Below are 15121 nucleotides of genomic sequence, written 5' to 3' on the forward strand. Positions count from 1 at the left end.
ACTCACACGCAGTCAAAAGATCTGGGTTTAATCCATCACCGTTCTTTAGCCAACTCTGCTACCCCAGTTCAGACATGGCCATATGCAAATCAGTTCATATTTGCTGAAATCGAACTGTTTGGATGTTAAACAAAAATATCAAGTTAGTAGATGCTTTGATATTAGCAAAGGTTTTGAACAACTGTAATAACAGATGTGTGTATAATAAGTTTTTTATTAAATGTATTTATAACATGTATTTTTAATTCAATTGTGATTAAAGGTTGATTTTTGACCAATAATGGGAATAATAAAGTAAATATTTGATGAATTGAACTACGTTGTGTGACGATGATGAATAATTAATTGTAGATTTGTTGGCTCAGTGTAAACTAATTGAGACATCTGCATTAGAAATATACTACGACACAGAAGGGAATTGTGATTTTCACTACTGGAGTGAATCTAGGACCAGTGGCAGAACACGAGGTTCCTTAATGGTTGTTTATATATAAAAACAAAAGTAAGAGACTCCCCACAAAGGTGTCAGTTTCTGGATATTTTTACGCAATCTGAGTGTTAGACTGTGGGTGAGAGGGTGGCAATGCACAAGAGGATAGGGCAGGTCAGGTACCAAGTATTAAAAGGGGTAGTAAATTGAGACGGAGGGGAGGCAAGGGATAGTAGGGACTGATAAGGGATGAGCTGTAGGAAAAGGGTAGCAGGGTTCGCAGGGCTTCGTAAAGGGTGGGCAACTGGACGGTAGACTTGAAGGATGAAATCCAGTAGAGGGACATGGCAGTCGGATACAGCTTTGATGGTCGAAGGGCGATGTGGGCTACAAGGAGGGTCTAAGGCGAGGGAGGAAAGCATGGGGTAAGCAGCACGGGGAAGGGGGTGCTGAAAATAGAGTAGGGTCATGGGAGGCAGAAGCATCCTTGAGCAGAAGACATGGCCAGTGGCCAGCAGAGTGAGGTGGGCTGGGGTATAATTTACCAAAGATTGACAGTTGCACAGATATTCATGGGTATGGGAATAATGTGTGCATACAATTGTTTTGCCAACCCCAAGCTTGTGAAAGCGTCTTATTACAATAGAATTGGAAACATTTCCATTTTTTGGGGGCAAGATAGCATATGTTTTCCTTCTGTATTTTCCAATGACTACTTCTCACGCATCACTGCAGGACTTAGGCCTGGAAACAAATATCAGCTGCGAGGTGATGGTCCAGGTGAGTGCGGGCAACATTCTGTAAAATGTTTGTGGATTTCCACAAACTTCCATAGCAGCCAATAATCACCCCAACTGCATGGGATTCCCGAAAACTGCCTCTGAAACTTTCCGAGAAAATTGAACTGGAGCAAACAGATAAAAGAAAGTATGCACAGAGCCCAAGTCAGATCGTACACTATGAAGTACATCCTAAGGTAGGCCTTACACACTTTTTCACTTTTACTCCTACTTTTTCACTTGGTCTCTCTGCTTTTGATATCAGTCATGACTTAAGTAGTTTAACTTCCCTTGTGGAGCATCCCTCTGGTTACTCTAAGAGGTGTTATGCACAATGTCAAACTTGAAGCATTTTAGGTTAATTATTAACGAGAAGACTGAATCCGCTGAAACTGCAGCAGAGGGTTCACGACCCAGCTGTTTTTTTAGTATTAAATAATGCAAACTTCCATGAAAGTTCATGAATATTGCAGCAGATCCCCCAAGCACTTCATGACGGCAGCACTTTTCAACAGCTCGGCCCATCCGCACAGGACCCAGCCTACTTACCCATGACCCGCGCTTGAACCACCACTTTCATGCAGGCGCGGTCGTTGGTCTCACTGGCCAGCACCATCTCCTCCTTCAGAACCCCCTCTTTGTGGGCAGTGTACTCACACGTGACCCTGTACCCTAAGGAAAAATGATGGGGAAGGTTTAGAGAGGCTCTGAGGTTGGCATTGTTATCCCACTGCAACAAACAGTAACACTCATATTTCAACACCAACACTACTCACATTAAGCAAAGAGATGAATTATGTTTACAGTGCCATAATCAGGCACACTACACACACACGCACGCACACACACAATATGAACTGCAATGAATGTATTACAAATATAATGCCAGACCAAAAGGTAAAACCGGTTCAGTGTAATTAAGCGATTTTTTTCCCACTGTGTGTACTTACTGCACATTTAAGTATTTTTAGGAATTTCCTGCATTTGCCATAAACTTGAGCATCTGCTGCCAGTGATGAAAAGTAAGGGGGGACCCACCAGATTCCAGTTCCAGCAGCTTTGTCCCCAGAGAAGAAAACAAGTTACTTTCCTGTAACTTTGGTTCCCCGGTATTGGTAACTTTCATAGATTCCCATGCTTTGTATCATTCCCCGTCGTCGGAATGGGAGCCTCGGTAAATAGAAAATACCATAGTAGTAAGCACAAAGTGAAAAAATAGGCCTAGGCCTCATCTCATTTTGTAGCTTATCCACCTCTTTTTGTAAAAGAGACCAACATTCTGCAGTAGCCAATCAGAGCAGCCTCACCCCATAGAACCTTCCTGAGAGAAGCTCAGAGCCTCAGATTTTCGTAGCCGTTGTAAACAGCTATCCCACAAAACAATAAGACTGAGCTTTCCCAGGGGAGGTGGGTGGGCGCATGGGAATCTATGAAAGTTACCAATACTGGGGAACCAAAGTTACAGGAAAGTAACTTGTTTTCTTGCCCCAGTATTGGAACTTTCATAGATTCCCATGCTTTGTATCAGAGTAACCAGCAGTAAACAGAAAAAAGCATATTTTGCCACATATGAACCTGAAAATGTGATACATCTCTGATCAGAAAAGCAGAAACACATTAGGATCATAAAATATGACAAGAAACAGCAATACAAAATATGCGAATAGGAAGGCGGGATAGAAAGGAAAGCTCACCGACTTATTGGAAAAGATTCCTCAGAACTGCTTGGCCCACTGCCGCATCCTCCTTCACAGAAGAATCCAAACAGTAGTGGCGGGTGAAGGTGTGGACACTGCTCCACGTTGCCGCCCTGCAAATGTCCTCGATAGGGACTCCTGCGAATAGAGCCGCAGATGAAGCCATTGATCTGGTAGAGTGAGCACGAACTGCTCGCTGCAGAGGTTTCCCAGCCGCCTGGTCGCAAAATTGTATAGCACTGGAAATCCAACGGGAAATACAAGCTTTAGAAACTGGACAACCTTTGCGTGGAGCACTGAAGGAAACAAAGAGCTGTGAAGATTTTCTGAAATGTTTCGTTCGCTCCAGGAAGAATTTCAGGCATCTGTGAATGTCCAGAGAGTGCAAAGTTCTTTCCGCGGGTGTAGAAGGCTGTGGAAAGAATGGTTTCAAGACTACCGGCTCATTTAGGTGGAATTCCGAAGGTACCTTCGGGATAAGCTTAGGATTCGTCCGTAGAATCAGCACATTATTCTTAAACTGGAGAAATGGTTCCTCAATCGTGAAAGCTTGGAGCTCACTTACTCTTCGAGCCGATGTCAGGGCCAAGAGAAGAGCCAGTTTCCAGGAAAGAAACTTAAGGTCAGACTTATGAACAGGTTCAAAAGGGGCTTTCATGAGAGATGACAAAACTAGATTCAAATGCCAGGCCGGAGGTGGCGGCCGGACTGGAGGAAAGACCCTGAATAAACCCTTCAGGAATTGTTTGATAATCCTCGCTGACCATAGGGAAGGACCTGAAGATGAACGTCTGAATCTAGAGATGGCTGCCAGATGGACTTTTACAGAAGATGGAGCCAATCCAGATTTCGCCAGTGAAAGTATGTAAGGCAAGAGTTTGTGCGGAGAAGAAGTATATGGGTGTAAACCTTCCTTCCGGCACCAAACACAGAATCTCTTCCATTTAGCACGATAGGTCTTGTTGGTACTAGGGGCTCGAGCCTGAGCCAGAATGTCTCTACATTCCCCTGAGAGATCTAAACCCTGGAACTCTCTGAACTCAGGAGCCACGCTGTCAATCGCAGTGACTTCAAGTCCGGATGTAGAACCTGACCGTGTGACATTGTTAGCAAAGTTGGAACAGGATGCAGGAGAACTGGCTGGTCCTGGGAGAGGAGAAGAAGTTCCGAGTACCAAAATTGTCTGGGCCATGCTGGAGCGATCAGAATCATCCTGCACGGTTCCACCTTGAGTTTGCTGATCAACCTCGGAATCAGTGGAATGGGAGGAAAGGCGTAAACAAAGGCGCCTGACCAGGCAATCAAAAGCGCATTCCCCAAGGATTCCCGATGGTGAACCCTGCTTGCGAAGGACAGGCATTTGGCGTTCTGGGGAGTCGCAAACAGGTCGATGGATGGTGTCCCCCATCGTGCAAAGAGTTCCTCCAGAACGGTTTGATCCAGTTCCCACTCGTGAGAGACTGTTCTCTGACGACTCAAGGCGTCTGCCCTGACATTGAGTGTCCCCGCTAGATGTTCCGCTGAGAGGGAGACATTGTTCTGGATTAACCAATTCCACAGCGTCTGGGCTTCCTTGGAGAGGGTGGAGGATCTTGTTCCACCCTGTTTGTTTATGTAGTGCATGGCTGTGGTGTTGTCCGTACGAACCAGCACTGCACGGTTGTGAATCCTCGGAAGAAAAGCTTGTAGAGCCAAACGGATAGCGAGAAGTTCCAGGAGGTTGATATGGAACTTGCTCTGTACTGGACTCCAATGACCGCTGACCTTTAGCTCTTGGAGGACCGCTCCCCATCCTTCCATGGAAGCATCCGTTGTTAAAATAAGGGGAGATGGTGGAAGTCGGAACGATAAACCCTTGGAAAGATTGTCTTTCAGCAGCCACCAGCTGCCTGCTTTTCTCATTTCCTGGGTAACGACCATCCTGTCGTCGAAGGATCCTGTGACTTGCCGCCACTGTCTGTCCAATTGCTCTTGTAGTGGACGCATCCTGAGCCTGCAGTGCGGAACTAAAGGTATGCAAGATGAAATCGATCCGAGAAGCGATTTGTACCTGCGAACTGTCAGTGTCTTTCGAGATTGGAGAAGACGAGCTGAACACATTAGTTTGGTCTGGCGTTCCTCCGATGGAAGGGCTAAGCAACTGTCTGTGTTCAGGATGGCCCCTAGGAACCTCGCTGACTTGGATGGGCATAGAACCGATTTTTCCCTGTTGCGTCGAAGACCTAGCCGCTCGAACAGATCTTTGCATGTCCGGACTGCATTGGACGCTTCTAGAACAGATGGAGCCTTTAGCAGCCAATCGTCCAGGTATGGAAACACTTGAATAGCTTGCTTCCTGAGAAAAGCTGCCACCGGAGCCAGAATCTTTGTGAAGATCCGCGGGGCGGACCGGAGACCAAATGGCAGTACTTTGAATTGAAAGTGGCTCTTGCCCACTGTAAATCGAAGATATTGCCTGTGAGCTGGATGAATTGGAACGTGGAAGTAGGCGTCTTCCAAATCTAGGGTCGCCATATAATCCCCTGGATTGAGTAGACAAAGGATGTCCTGAAGAGTGACCATCCTGAAGGACAACTTCACGAGATAAGTGTTGAGCTGCCGTAGATCTAAAATTGGACGCCACTTGTCCTTTGTCTTCCGAACCAGGAAGAACCTGGAATAGAACCCTTTCCCCTTCTGCGAAAGGGGTACAGGCTCTACCGCCCCCTTGGTGAAAAGTTGGTGGGCTTCGAGATGAAGGAGCCTGAGATGTTTGGGAGGGTAGGCATCCGGCGCTCTTGTTGGAGGAAGGTCTTGAAACTCCAATGTGTGTCCTTCTCTGACAATCTGTAGGACCCACTGATCCGATGTAATGATCATCCAGTTGTTTAGGCAATGGGCAATCCTGCCCCCCACTGATGTGAACGAGGGAACAGGAACAGTGGAAAGAGCCACCTGGCCGCTATTGTTTCCTGGTGTTGTCTCTCCTTTGCTGCCCCTGACGTCCTTTAGGCTGCTGGCGAGAGAAAGAACCCCTTTGAGAGTATTGAGGCTTATACGTCTGGCTGGACTGTGATCCAGAAGAGTAGCGATTTTGATTTCCTCCACGATAAGAAGAAAAACCTCTACCTCTAGCCCCCCTGAAAGGCACTTTACGATACTGCAATGTACCTAAGGACTTAGCTGTATCCGTGTCCTTTTTGATGCCTTGCAGGGCCTCATCGACGTGCTTGCCAAACAGCATCTCACCGTCGTATGGTAGATCCAAGATCTTATTCTGCACCTCCTGCCTGAACCATGTGGCCTTCAACCACCCTTGGCGTCGCAGAACCGCCGAGCCGGCAAGTGCTCGGAATGCGGTGGTAGCTATATCCATTGCCACATCAATGACCTCCGAAGAGGCTCGTTCCCCTTCGAGCAAAATCTTCTTCACCTCCTCTTTAGAAGAATCCTGCAGCTCTTCTACAAATGGAGCAAGGTCGCACCACATTTGCCGATCATAGCGTCCCAGAATCGCTAAAGCATTGGCTGCTCTAACCAGAAGACTGGCCATAGCTGAAAATCTTTTGCCTACATTGTCTAGGCGCCTGCCCTCCTTATCCGGCGGTGTAGTCAGCGGCGTAGAAGGATTCTTAGATTTGCTCTGGGCGGCCTGAGAAATGACCGAGTCCGGTTTCGGTTGGCCAAGCAAACATGCCGGACTGCCATCAGGTGCCTTGTACTTCTTTTCCAGTCTTGGTAGCACCGGGAGGACTGTGGCCGGATTATGCATAGCCTTCAAGCCCTCAGACCAGACATGCTCAATGATGGGTATGGATCTCACTGATTTTCTGAATGGTTCTTTAAAGTCATATAAGAAGCAATCCGATTGAACCGTGGTCACTGGGAGACCAAATCTTTTGGATGCCCTGTCCATAAGGTTATGAAACCCTCCAACGTCCGCTGGAGGCGAAGTATTGTTATCTGGATCTGTGTTGTCCGGATCTATAGGGTCAGTAGTATTCCACGGCGCCTGTTGATCTTGATCAGGATCCGCTTGTTGGTCTGCATCTGAAGAAGCAGCGTCATCATCAGTATCCTGCACCTGCACCACCTCTTGTGGGCGCACTTCCGGCACAGTGGCACGCTCTCTTGGAGGTAAAGAATGGTCTGCCACAGGTCGTAAAGTCTGAGGCGGAGGTGTTGGGGGGCGCACTTGTTGAGTTTCTGGAGGAGCAGGGAAACGTTGTCGGTAGTCCTGCAACATAAGTTGTAAATCCGCAACTAAAGTGGATGGTATTGCCACCATCCCTTCAGGTACCTGACGCATAGGCTGCTGTGAAGGCATGTGCCTGGTAGTAGTGCGCTCCTCCGCATAATAATGTTCTGGAACATAGTGCTGTCGTTCCATCTGCTCTTCCTCAGAGCTAACATCCTGAACCTTAACCTGGAGGTCAGATGGGCTATAGGCTTACCCAAATTCACTAAAAGTCTCTTCATCAGAGTCCTCTTCTAACAGTAGGCTAGGTGGTAATCTCTGAACCTGGCGAGGAGACGTCATCTCTGGCGTTATTTGCCTCCTTTTACGCGAAAAAACATGTTTTTCAGAAAATTCCGTCGTCGACGACGAGGCCGTCGTCGACGACAAGCTCTTATGGGTCTGCGTCAACGGTGGAAGTGCAGACGTAGACACGGTCCTCGTCGTCGGGGGTTGCGTCGTCGACGAGGTGAAACTCATCGTCGACGATGGTGGTATCGTCGACGGGATCGTCGACGAGCTCGTCGTCAGCAACATGGTAACCGGCGTTGTCGACATCGTCGTCGAAGTCGTCCTCGACACCGCCGTCGACGCCAGCTTTGCAGTCATTGTCGTCGACGTGGAGATGGTCACTCTCGTCGACGACGAACAGGAATCTGGAGCCTTGAAAACCGTCGACGGTGTAGGCGTCGTCGACACAGCCGTCGTCGACGAGCCCGTCGACGAGGCAACTTTGGCAGAGTTGTCCTTTTTAACACTCGTCGACGACGTACCTGACAGTTTAATCGTCGACGACTTCTGCCTCTTGTCTGAAGCGACCTCCTGAACAGGAGTTGAAGGCTTCTTGACCCCTCGATCCTTCTCCGAGGGAGGTGAAGAGATTGTTGAAGACTTTTTCACCTTTTTTGAGGACTGTTCCTCAGGCTTACCCTGCCTCTCCTTTTCACCGTGGTGAGGAGATTTTTGGGCAGCAGGCCTGTCAGACCTATCAGAGGTCCCTGGTAAGGCCTTGTGACGGGACTCGTCTGAAGCAGAAAGGGGGGACCTACCCCTCTTCAGAGACTTCCTGGATGACACCATCTACGAGGAGCCCTCACTGTCCGAAGAGATAATATCCTTCCGGTCCTTCATCTTTTGAAGCCATGTGAGGAGACGTCCTTCCCTGTCCCTCAAGGTCTTTGCTGAGAAGGATCTGCAAATCGGACAGCCTGTTGGTTTATGGTCCGGATACAAGCAGTAAATACAATCCTCGTGTTTGTCCTCGACAAACAACCTCTTTTTGGAGCAGGTGGCACAGGCTCTAAAAAGGGCTTTCTTCTCAGACATGATGAAAAATATCCAAGTAGTTGAAGAAATAACAAGAAAAAACTGAAGAAAACTGAGCAGAGCTCAATGGAGACTCCCTTGCACAACGTGCGGTAGAAAATCTGAGGCTCTGAGCTTCTCTCAGGAAGGTTCTATGGGGTGAGGCTGCTCTGATTGGCTACTGCAGAATTTTGGTCTCTTTTACAAAAAGAGGTGGATAAGCTACAAAATGAGATGAGGCCTAGGCCTATTTTTTCACTTTGTGCTTACTACTATGGTATTTTCTATTTACCGAGGCTCCCATTCCGACGACGGGGAATGATACAAAGCATGGGAATCTATGAAAGTTCCAATACTGGGGCAAGTATCCTTAATTAGGATGTAATTCACCGCAAGTTGTCTGCATTCCGTTCGGTGCAGCAACGTGCAGGCAGTAGGGGAGGTTTCTTATTTTAATATCCAGCTAGGCCCAAAACTAAGGCCTGATTAAAAGGGCCATCCGCCCTCCTTTCGTTCAAGTATCACCTGGACCGGGATCTGACGCTAGACGCCAACGCAATGGAAGGAAACAAAGAGGCACAGCTGGTTATCGCTTCACAGGTACTAAGAGAAACGATTTGAGGCCGATTTGTAACTTTGTTCAACACTCTATGCAGGAGATGTGCTCACACTGTAAGAATGCAAGCATTGAATGCAAGTGTAATTACACACATACCGATTTAAAGGGCACCTCATTTTTTTAATTTGATCCTTTTATACTGCTTCTCATACCAGTGTAGAGAGTCAGAGCACTTTACATCATACACACAGGCACAATAAGTCATACAAGTGTGGATACCAATGTTTGGACATGTTACATAAGGTCAAAAGGTGTAGGAATCACATATAATCCATACTTGTTATAGGTCAAGAGTGAAAAATTGCGGGAAACACCAAGTCTGGAAATTTATTTTTATTTATTTATTTAGAAGTTTTCTATAGCGCTAACAAGACCCGAAGGTATCAGAGCGCTTCACAGTAGAGGGCATGAAAAAGAGAACATCATGAGACAAACCCAATAAAAGCAATCGGCGAGAGACAATTTGGAAAGAAGAAAAGTTCGGACAACAGGGCTTCTTGGTGCTGGATTCAACATTATCGCATGGATTCTGAGACATTTGCAGCTCCAAGTTATCCACAACCAAGGGATAACAGTGATTGCGGTTGTCTGTACTAACAAGACTATTACTTCTGAAAGAGACCCAATTTTTGCAATATTAGAATAACCGCAGGTGGAGAAAAAAAAATAATGCTCTAAACCCACGCCTTACAGTTAGCACGCAGCTCCTTGATGTCGGTAAATAGATATTAGTGCTATATTAGAAGGCTTGCGTTGGTCCAGATATGTGCTTCCCAGGGGCCAGTTTACCCCATATGCCCCAGGGCGCCACTGGAAGTACTCCCCGGCACATTTACCCATCACGGACGCTTGGAGCTCGGCTCCTGGAGAGAAGGGGGCTGGACACATGGGGCGACATGTATGCAGACTCACAACTACAAAAGTTAGAAGAGTCGGTAGACACTTATGGGGTACCACAAGGCTCCTTTCTCCTACATGCCCTTCTTACCCACCACTTCCTACAAACATGGGGCAATGATCTAGCTGAACCCCCACACATCGCATCTCGTGCAGGCGTTACGGACACATGGACGGGGCAGACATGCAGTAACGGCCATATACACCTCCTTCAAGTTGGATTTTGCACCCGCGTTGGTAGCCCTGCATGCGTACTGGGAAACTGAGTTGTCAACCACGGTCTCAGATAAACACTAGGCACAATGTCTCGGCCACCCAAAATTGGTTTCAACCAATGCTAGGTTGAAATACACCCAATTCAATCACCTACACCACACATACCACATGTCACACAGGCTAGCACGCATGTACTCAAGTGCTGACAGATGCCCCAGATGCCGTGACCCGGGGGCCACATTCACGCATATGGTATGGACATGCACAAGCATTCAACGGTATTGGAATAATGTAGCCACTATACTCACAGAGGCAGCTGAAACCCAGGTGTTGGTGCAGCTCACCCATTTCTTGCTGGGCACCACAAAGCGCTCAGCTTCGCGTAAGGGTCTGAATAAGTTCCTAGGCCTTGCCAGGCGCAAAATAGCCCTGACATGGAAACCCCAGATGGGCCCCAGCATGAACTCGTGGCTGCTGGAGCTCCAGAGTGCACTAGTATCGGAAAACACAACCCACCTGGTACAGACTTCGCAGGCCTTAGCACCCCCGCGACAGAGTCCTACCCAATCGAAAGATGACCTGTCTCTAATAGAGACCAAGCTGGGCGGGATGGGCCCCCCTATGTAGGCAGTGTGCACCCCGCCTCCCCTTCGTCCTGCCACTCCCCCGTCGCTTCCACCCCCACCCCTGTCGCCCTTCCCTTGACATGCCCACCATACTGGGTGGTCTATCGTGCACAACTATCCACATATGTGACACCCACTGAAATGCTACACTGACAGGTACTCTCTGTTCTGTGCCCACACGCAGAGATCGACATAGTTTTTTCCCCCCCTTTATATGTTATTTTACATTGTTGCCCGCATGTGATCTCATGATGGAATTGATCTATGTTGTGAATAAGGATTTTCCTGATGTACTTACAACTTGCATATACTGTCTGTAAAGGTCCCCTGCTATGGGCATGTGTGGCAACACAGAATACAAGATGGACCTTCCTTATCAAAGCTGGAATTCTCCGGGCATCCCGCCCAAGCCATTCAAAATACCGTCATTGCAATGTCAACATTGGAATATGTTGTACTGCAGATTCTAAAAATAATATGTTGCGGAAAATCAACAAAAATAATTATTAAAAAAAAATACTATTAGAAGGCTTGCAACTGAAAGATCTCACTCAAAAGCAGTATGCCACTTACCTAAATAAAACACAAATATGTGATCTGCATGCTACACAATGTGTTGTGCAGCAGGCACATTAACCCTCTGTGCTACTTTAGGAATCAAATGTCGGCCAAAATACAGAACAGTTAGCCAGTTGAGTTATCTTAACGCTATTATAATCCCCTCAACATTGGGCACACCACCACTTCTGCAGCAGGTGCCTTAGACCTGTAGGATATATTAAAATGCAGACTTTTATGACCAAATATGTAATATAAAATAGATTTGCTGTCACTTATGTTCTCCTTGTCAATTTATTTCCAGCAGATTACAAAAAAATGTATAAGAGGACTGTCGGGTCCAGCTTTTGAAGGTCTGTCCCTCGTAACTCTACTCTCTTTCGTCTGTCACTCCTGGACCCCCAATTGAAGGATTCCCAGAGTCATTTTTTTTCCAATTCTAGCACTGTTGCTGCATAATAAGTAGTTTTCAAAAAAATTAACTTGGTTTCTGACTCAAATAGAACTAAAGTTTCTGACGCTTTTCAAAGTATCTGCATAATCTTTTACTGTCGGATTGACACCAAATGACTGAGAATTAACACCCAAAAACATGTTGCTATGCAGTGAAGGTAAGAGAAGCTACTAGAAGAACGAAATTAGAACTTGCCGGGTTCCGCCCCTTAATCAAGACACAAGAGGCAGAGATTATTATTATTATAGAGGCTTTTGTAGCGCGCTCTGTTACTAAGAAAATAGTATCCTGGATCGAGGTGGGTGAGAGGCAAAGCAGAGTAGAACTGGTGAGATGAAAAAAAGGGGGAGACCCTTTAACATTTAACATTTTTGTTATGCATCTAAATGTCACCTAACCTAACATCTGTATGTCCCCAGTCCAAGTTCACCAATCCAGAATCCAACAGCAATTGCAATATATTCAACTGAACATAAAAGGAACTGAGAGCAGGCTAACATTATGAAATGCGATTCTCCATCAAATTCAAATTACTCTACTGACACGAATCAACAATAAAATAAAAAAGAAAACGAAAAAGATTCACAGGGTAAACCATACAGAATACTGAACACGGAAAGATAAAACTCATAATAAACTGATGTCTAAGAAAAGTGCAAAGAATGTTATACAAACAGCTAATCCAGTTAATCTTTTAGAATGTCTTTTGAGTTCACAAGCATTTGCAGTGCCTTTTCGATACTGATCTGGAATTTTTCAAATAAAACCTACATGATCCAGGTGCAGAATAGAAGCGTGTGAAAACCTCAGTATTTTACGCACAGCTTGTGGAAAGTATGTCACCTAGAAAAATGATTTCTATGTGAAGGACTTTTTTGTGAAAGATCAGGAAACGTCTCTTCTTTCAACAAGAGAAGTTTGCAGCAATGCAAAATATCGGACAAAAAGGGGAGGAAAACTAGGCGTACACATGTATACATTTACCTGGAGGTGAATACCAAACATTTATAAGTATTGGAACTTTGGTGAAACATCTGGAAATTCCATGCACTGAATTTTTAGGTCTCGCCTGTCGATGCGCATGCGCATCGAGCTTGCGAGACTATGGGGGCTTATCCACTCTTGAACCAACTTGCAAGGAATCGTGGCGATTCCTTGCAGTGCCCGTGACTTTTAAGCTCAATGCGCATGCGCATTGAGCTTAAAAGCGCGTGCACATCAGTTCCCTCCCTCCCCTTATCTCTCTTCACTCCGTCTTGTTTTACCCGCTCCGCCCCCTCCCCTGCCCGCCGTGTCGCATTTCTCCTCCCCCCTCCCCTTCTCTCTCTTCCCTCCGTCTTGTTTGTTTATTTTTTACCCGCTCCGCCCCCTCCCCTGCCCGCCGTGTCGCATTTCTCCTCCCCCCTCCCCTTATCTGCCTTCCCTCCGTCTTTTTTTTTTTTTTACCCGCTCCGCCCCATCCCCCAGCTCACATCTCCACACAGTGATTCCTCTCAGTGGGAACTCTCTTGCCAGAGCGTTCGGCGGCCTCCCGCCTAGTGTGCGCTCAGCTGTTGGGCCTCAGCGAACGTTCTACCCGCTGTCTTCCTTCTGGGACTGAGTTTTTACCCATGCAGAGCGGTGTTCTGCACACAGCGGGAGCTCTGTTTTTCAGATTTCTTCAAAGGCAGTCAGGAGTTCTTAGGCCACATAATCTTATCTATTTCTCCTCGCAGCTGGAGCATATTTCTTCAAGTGGCAGTCACGAGTTCCTGAGCCACAGAATCATTATCGATTTCTTCGACCTGCAGCACGGTCAAGTTACCTTACTCATGTAATTGCCTGCCAGTTCTACATCGCTGACAGGCACAGCTCATTCTAGAGTGGATAGTTCTTACTTGGCTGGCTATTCTGACACTTGTTTTCATTCTTAGAGGCTCTCTTTAGGTCTCGTGACCTATCAATGCGCACCGCTCTTCCGCAGTACTGCAACCTACACCCTCCCTCACCCTCACTCACCCTCAACCCCTCACCCTCACTCACCCTCAACCCCTCACCCTCAACCCCTCACTCACCCTCAACCCCTCACCCTCACTCACTCACCCTCACTCACCCTCAACCCCTCACCCTCACTCACCCTCAACCCCTCACCCTCAACCCCTCACTCACCCTCACTCTCACTCATCCTCACTCACCCTCAACCCCTCACCCTCAACCCCTCACCCTCACTCACCCTCAACCCCTCACCCTCACCCACCTTCACTCACACTCACCCTCACCCACCTCAACCCCTCACCCTCAACCCCTCACCCTCACTCACCCTCAACCCCTCACCCTCAACCCCTCACCCTCACCCACCTTCACTCACACTCACTCACCCACCCTCAACCCCAACTCACCCTCACTCACCCTCAACCCCTCACCCTCACTCACCCTCACCCTCACTCACCCTCAACCCCTCACCCTCACTCACCCTCAACCCCTCACTCACCCTCAACCCCTCACCCACCTTCACTCACCCTCACCCACCCACCCTCAACCCCTCATCCTCACTCACCCTCAACCCCTCACCCTCACTCACCCTCAACCCCTCACCCTCACTCACCCCCACTCACCCTCAACCCCTCACCCTCAATCCCTCACTCACCCTCAACCCCTCACCCTCACTCACCCTCAACCCCTCACTCACCCTCACTCTCACTCATCCTCACTCACCCTCAACCCCTCACCCTCACTCACCCTCACCCACCCTCAACCTAACTCACCCTCACTCACCCTCAACCCCTCACCCTCACTCACCCTCAACCCCTCACCCTCAACCCCTCACCCTCAACCCCTCACCCACCTTCACTCACACTCACCCTCACTCACCCTCACCCTCACTCACCCTCAACCCCTCAACCCTCACCCTCACTCACCCTCAACCCCGCACTCACCCTCAACCCCTCACCCTCACCCACCTTCACTCACCCTCACTCACCCTCACCCTCACTCACCCTCACCCACCCTCAACCCCTCACCCTAACTCACCCTCACTCACCCTCAACCTCACTCACCCTGACTCACCCTCAACCCCTCACTCACCCTCAACCCCTCACTCACCCTCAACCCCTCACCCTCACCCACCTTCACTCACACTCACCCTCACCCACCCTCAACCCCTCATCCTCACTCACCCTCAACCCCTCACCCTCAACCTCACTCACCCCCACTCACCCTCAACCCCTCACCCTTAATCCCTCACCCTCACTCACCCTCAACCTCACTCACCCCCACTCACCCTCAACCCCTCACCCTTAATCCCTCACCCTCACTCACCCTCAACCCCTCACCCTCACTCACCCT

General features: G+C 48.1%; 1 protein-coding gene across 4 annotated transcripts in view; it reads right to left on the minus strand.

Moving 5' to 3' along the window:
• Positions 1-15121, minus strand: part of ADISSP (adipose secreted signaling protein) — a 360219-nt gene that overhangs the window by 35599 nt on the left and 309499 nt on the right. For all 4 annotated transcript variants that reach the window (XR_015309257.1, XR_015309258.1, XM_086960133.1 and 1 more), the window contains exon 6: positions 1759-1881. Coding sequence is in view for 2 of the 4 variants with exons in the window: in XM_086960133.1 (XP_086816259.1) it covers positions 1759-1881 (123 nt within the window). In the remaining 2 variants the exon portion in view is untranslated. The remainder of the gene's footprint in view (positions 1-1758; positions 1882-15121) is intronic.

This window comes from Lissotriton vulgaris, chromosome 3_1 (genome assembly GCF_964263255.1).
Source record: "Lissotriton vulgaris chromosome 3_1, aLisVul1.2, whole genome shotgun sequence".
Taxonomy (NCBI): domain Eukaryota; kingdom Metazoa; phylum Chordata; class Amphibia; order Caudata; family Salamandridae; genus Lissotriton; species Lissotriton vulgaris.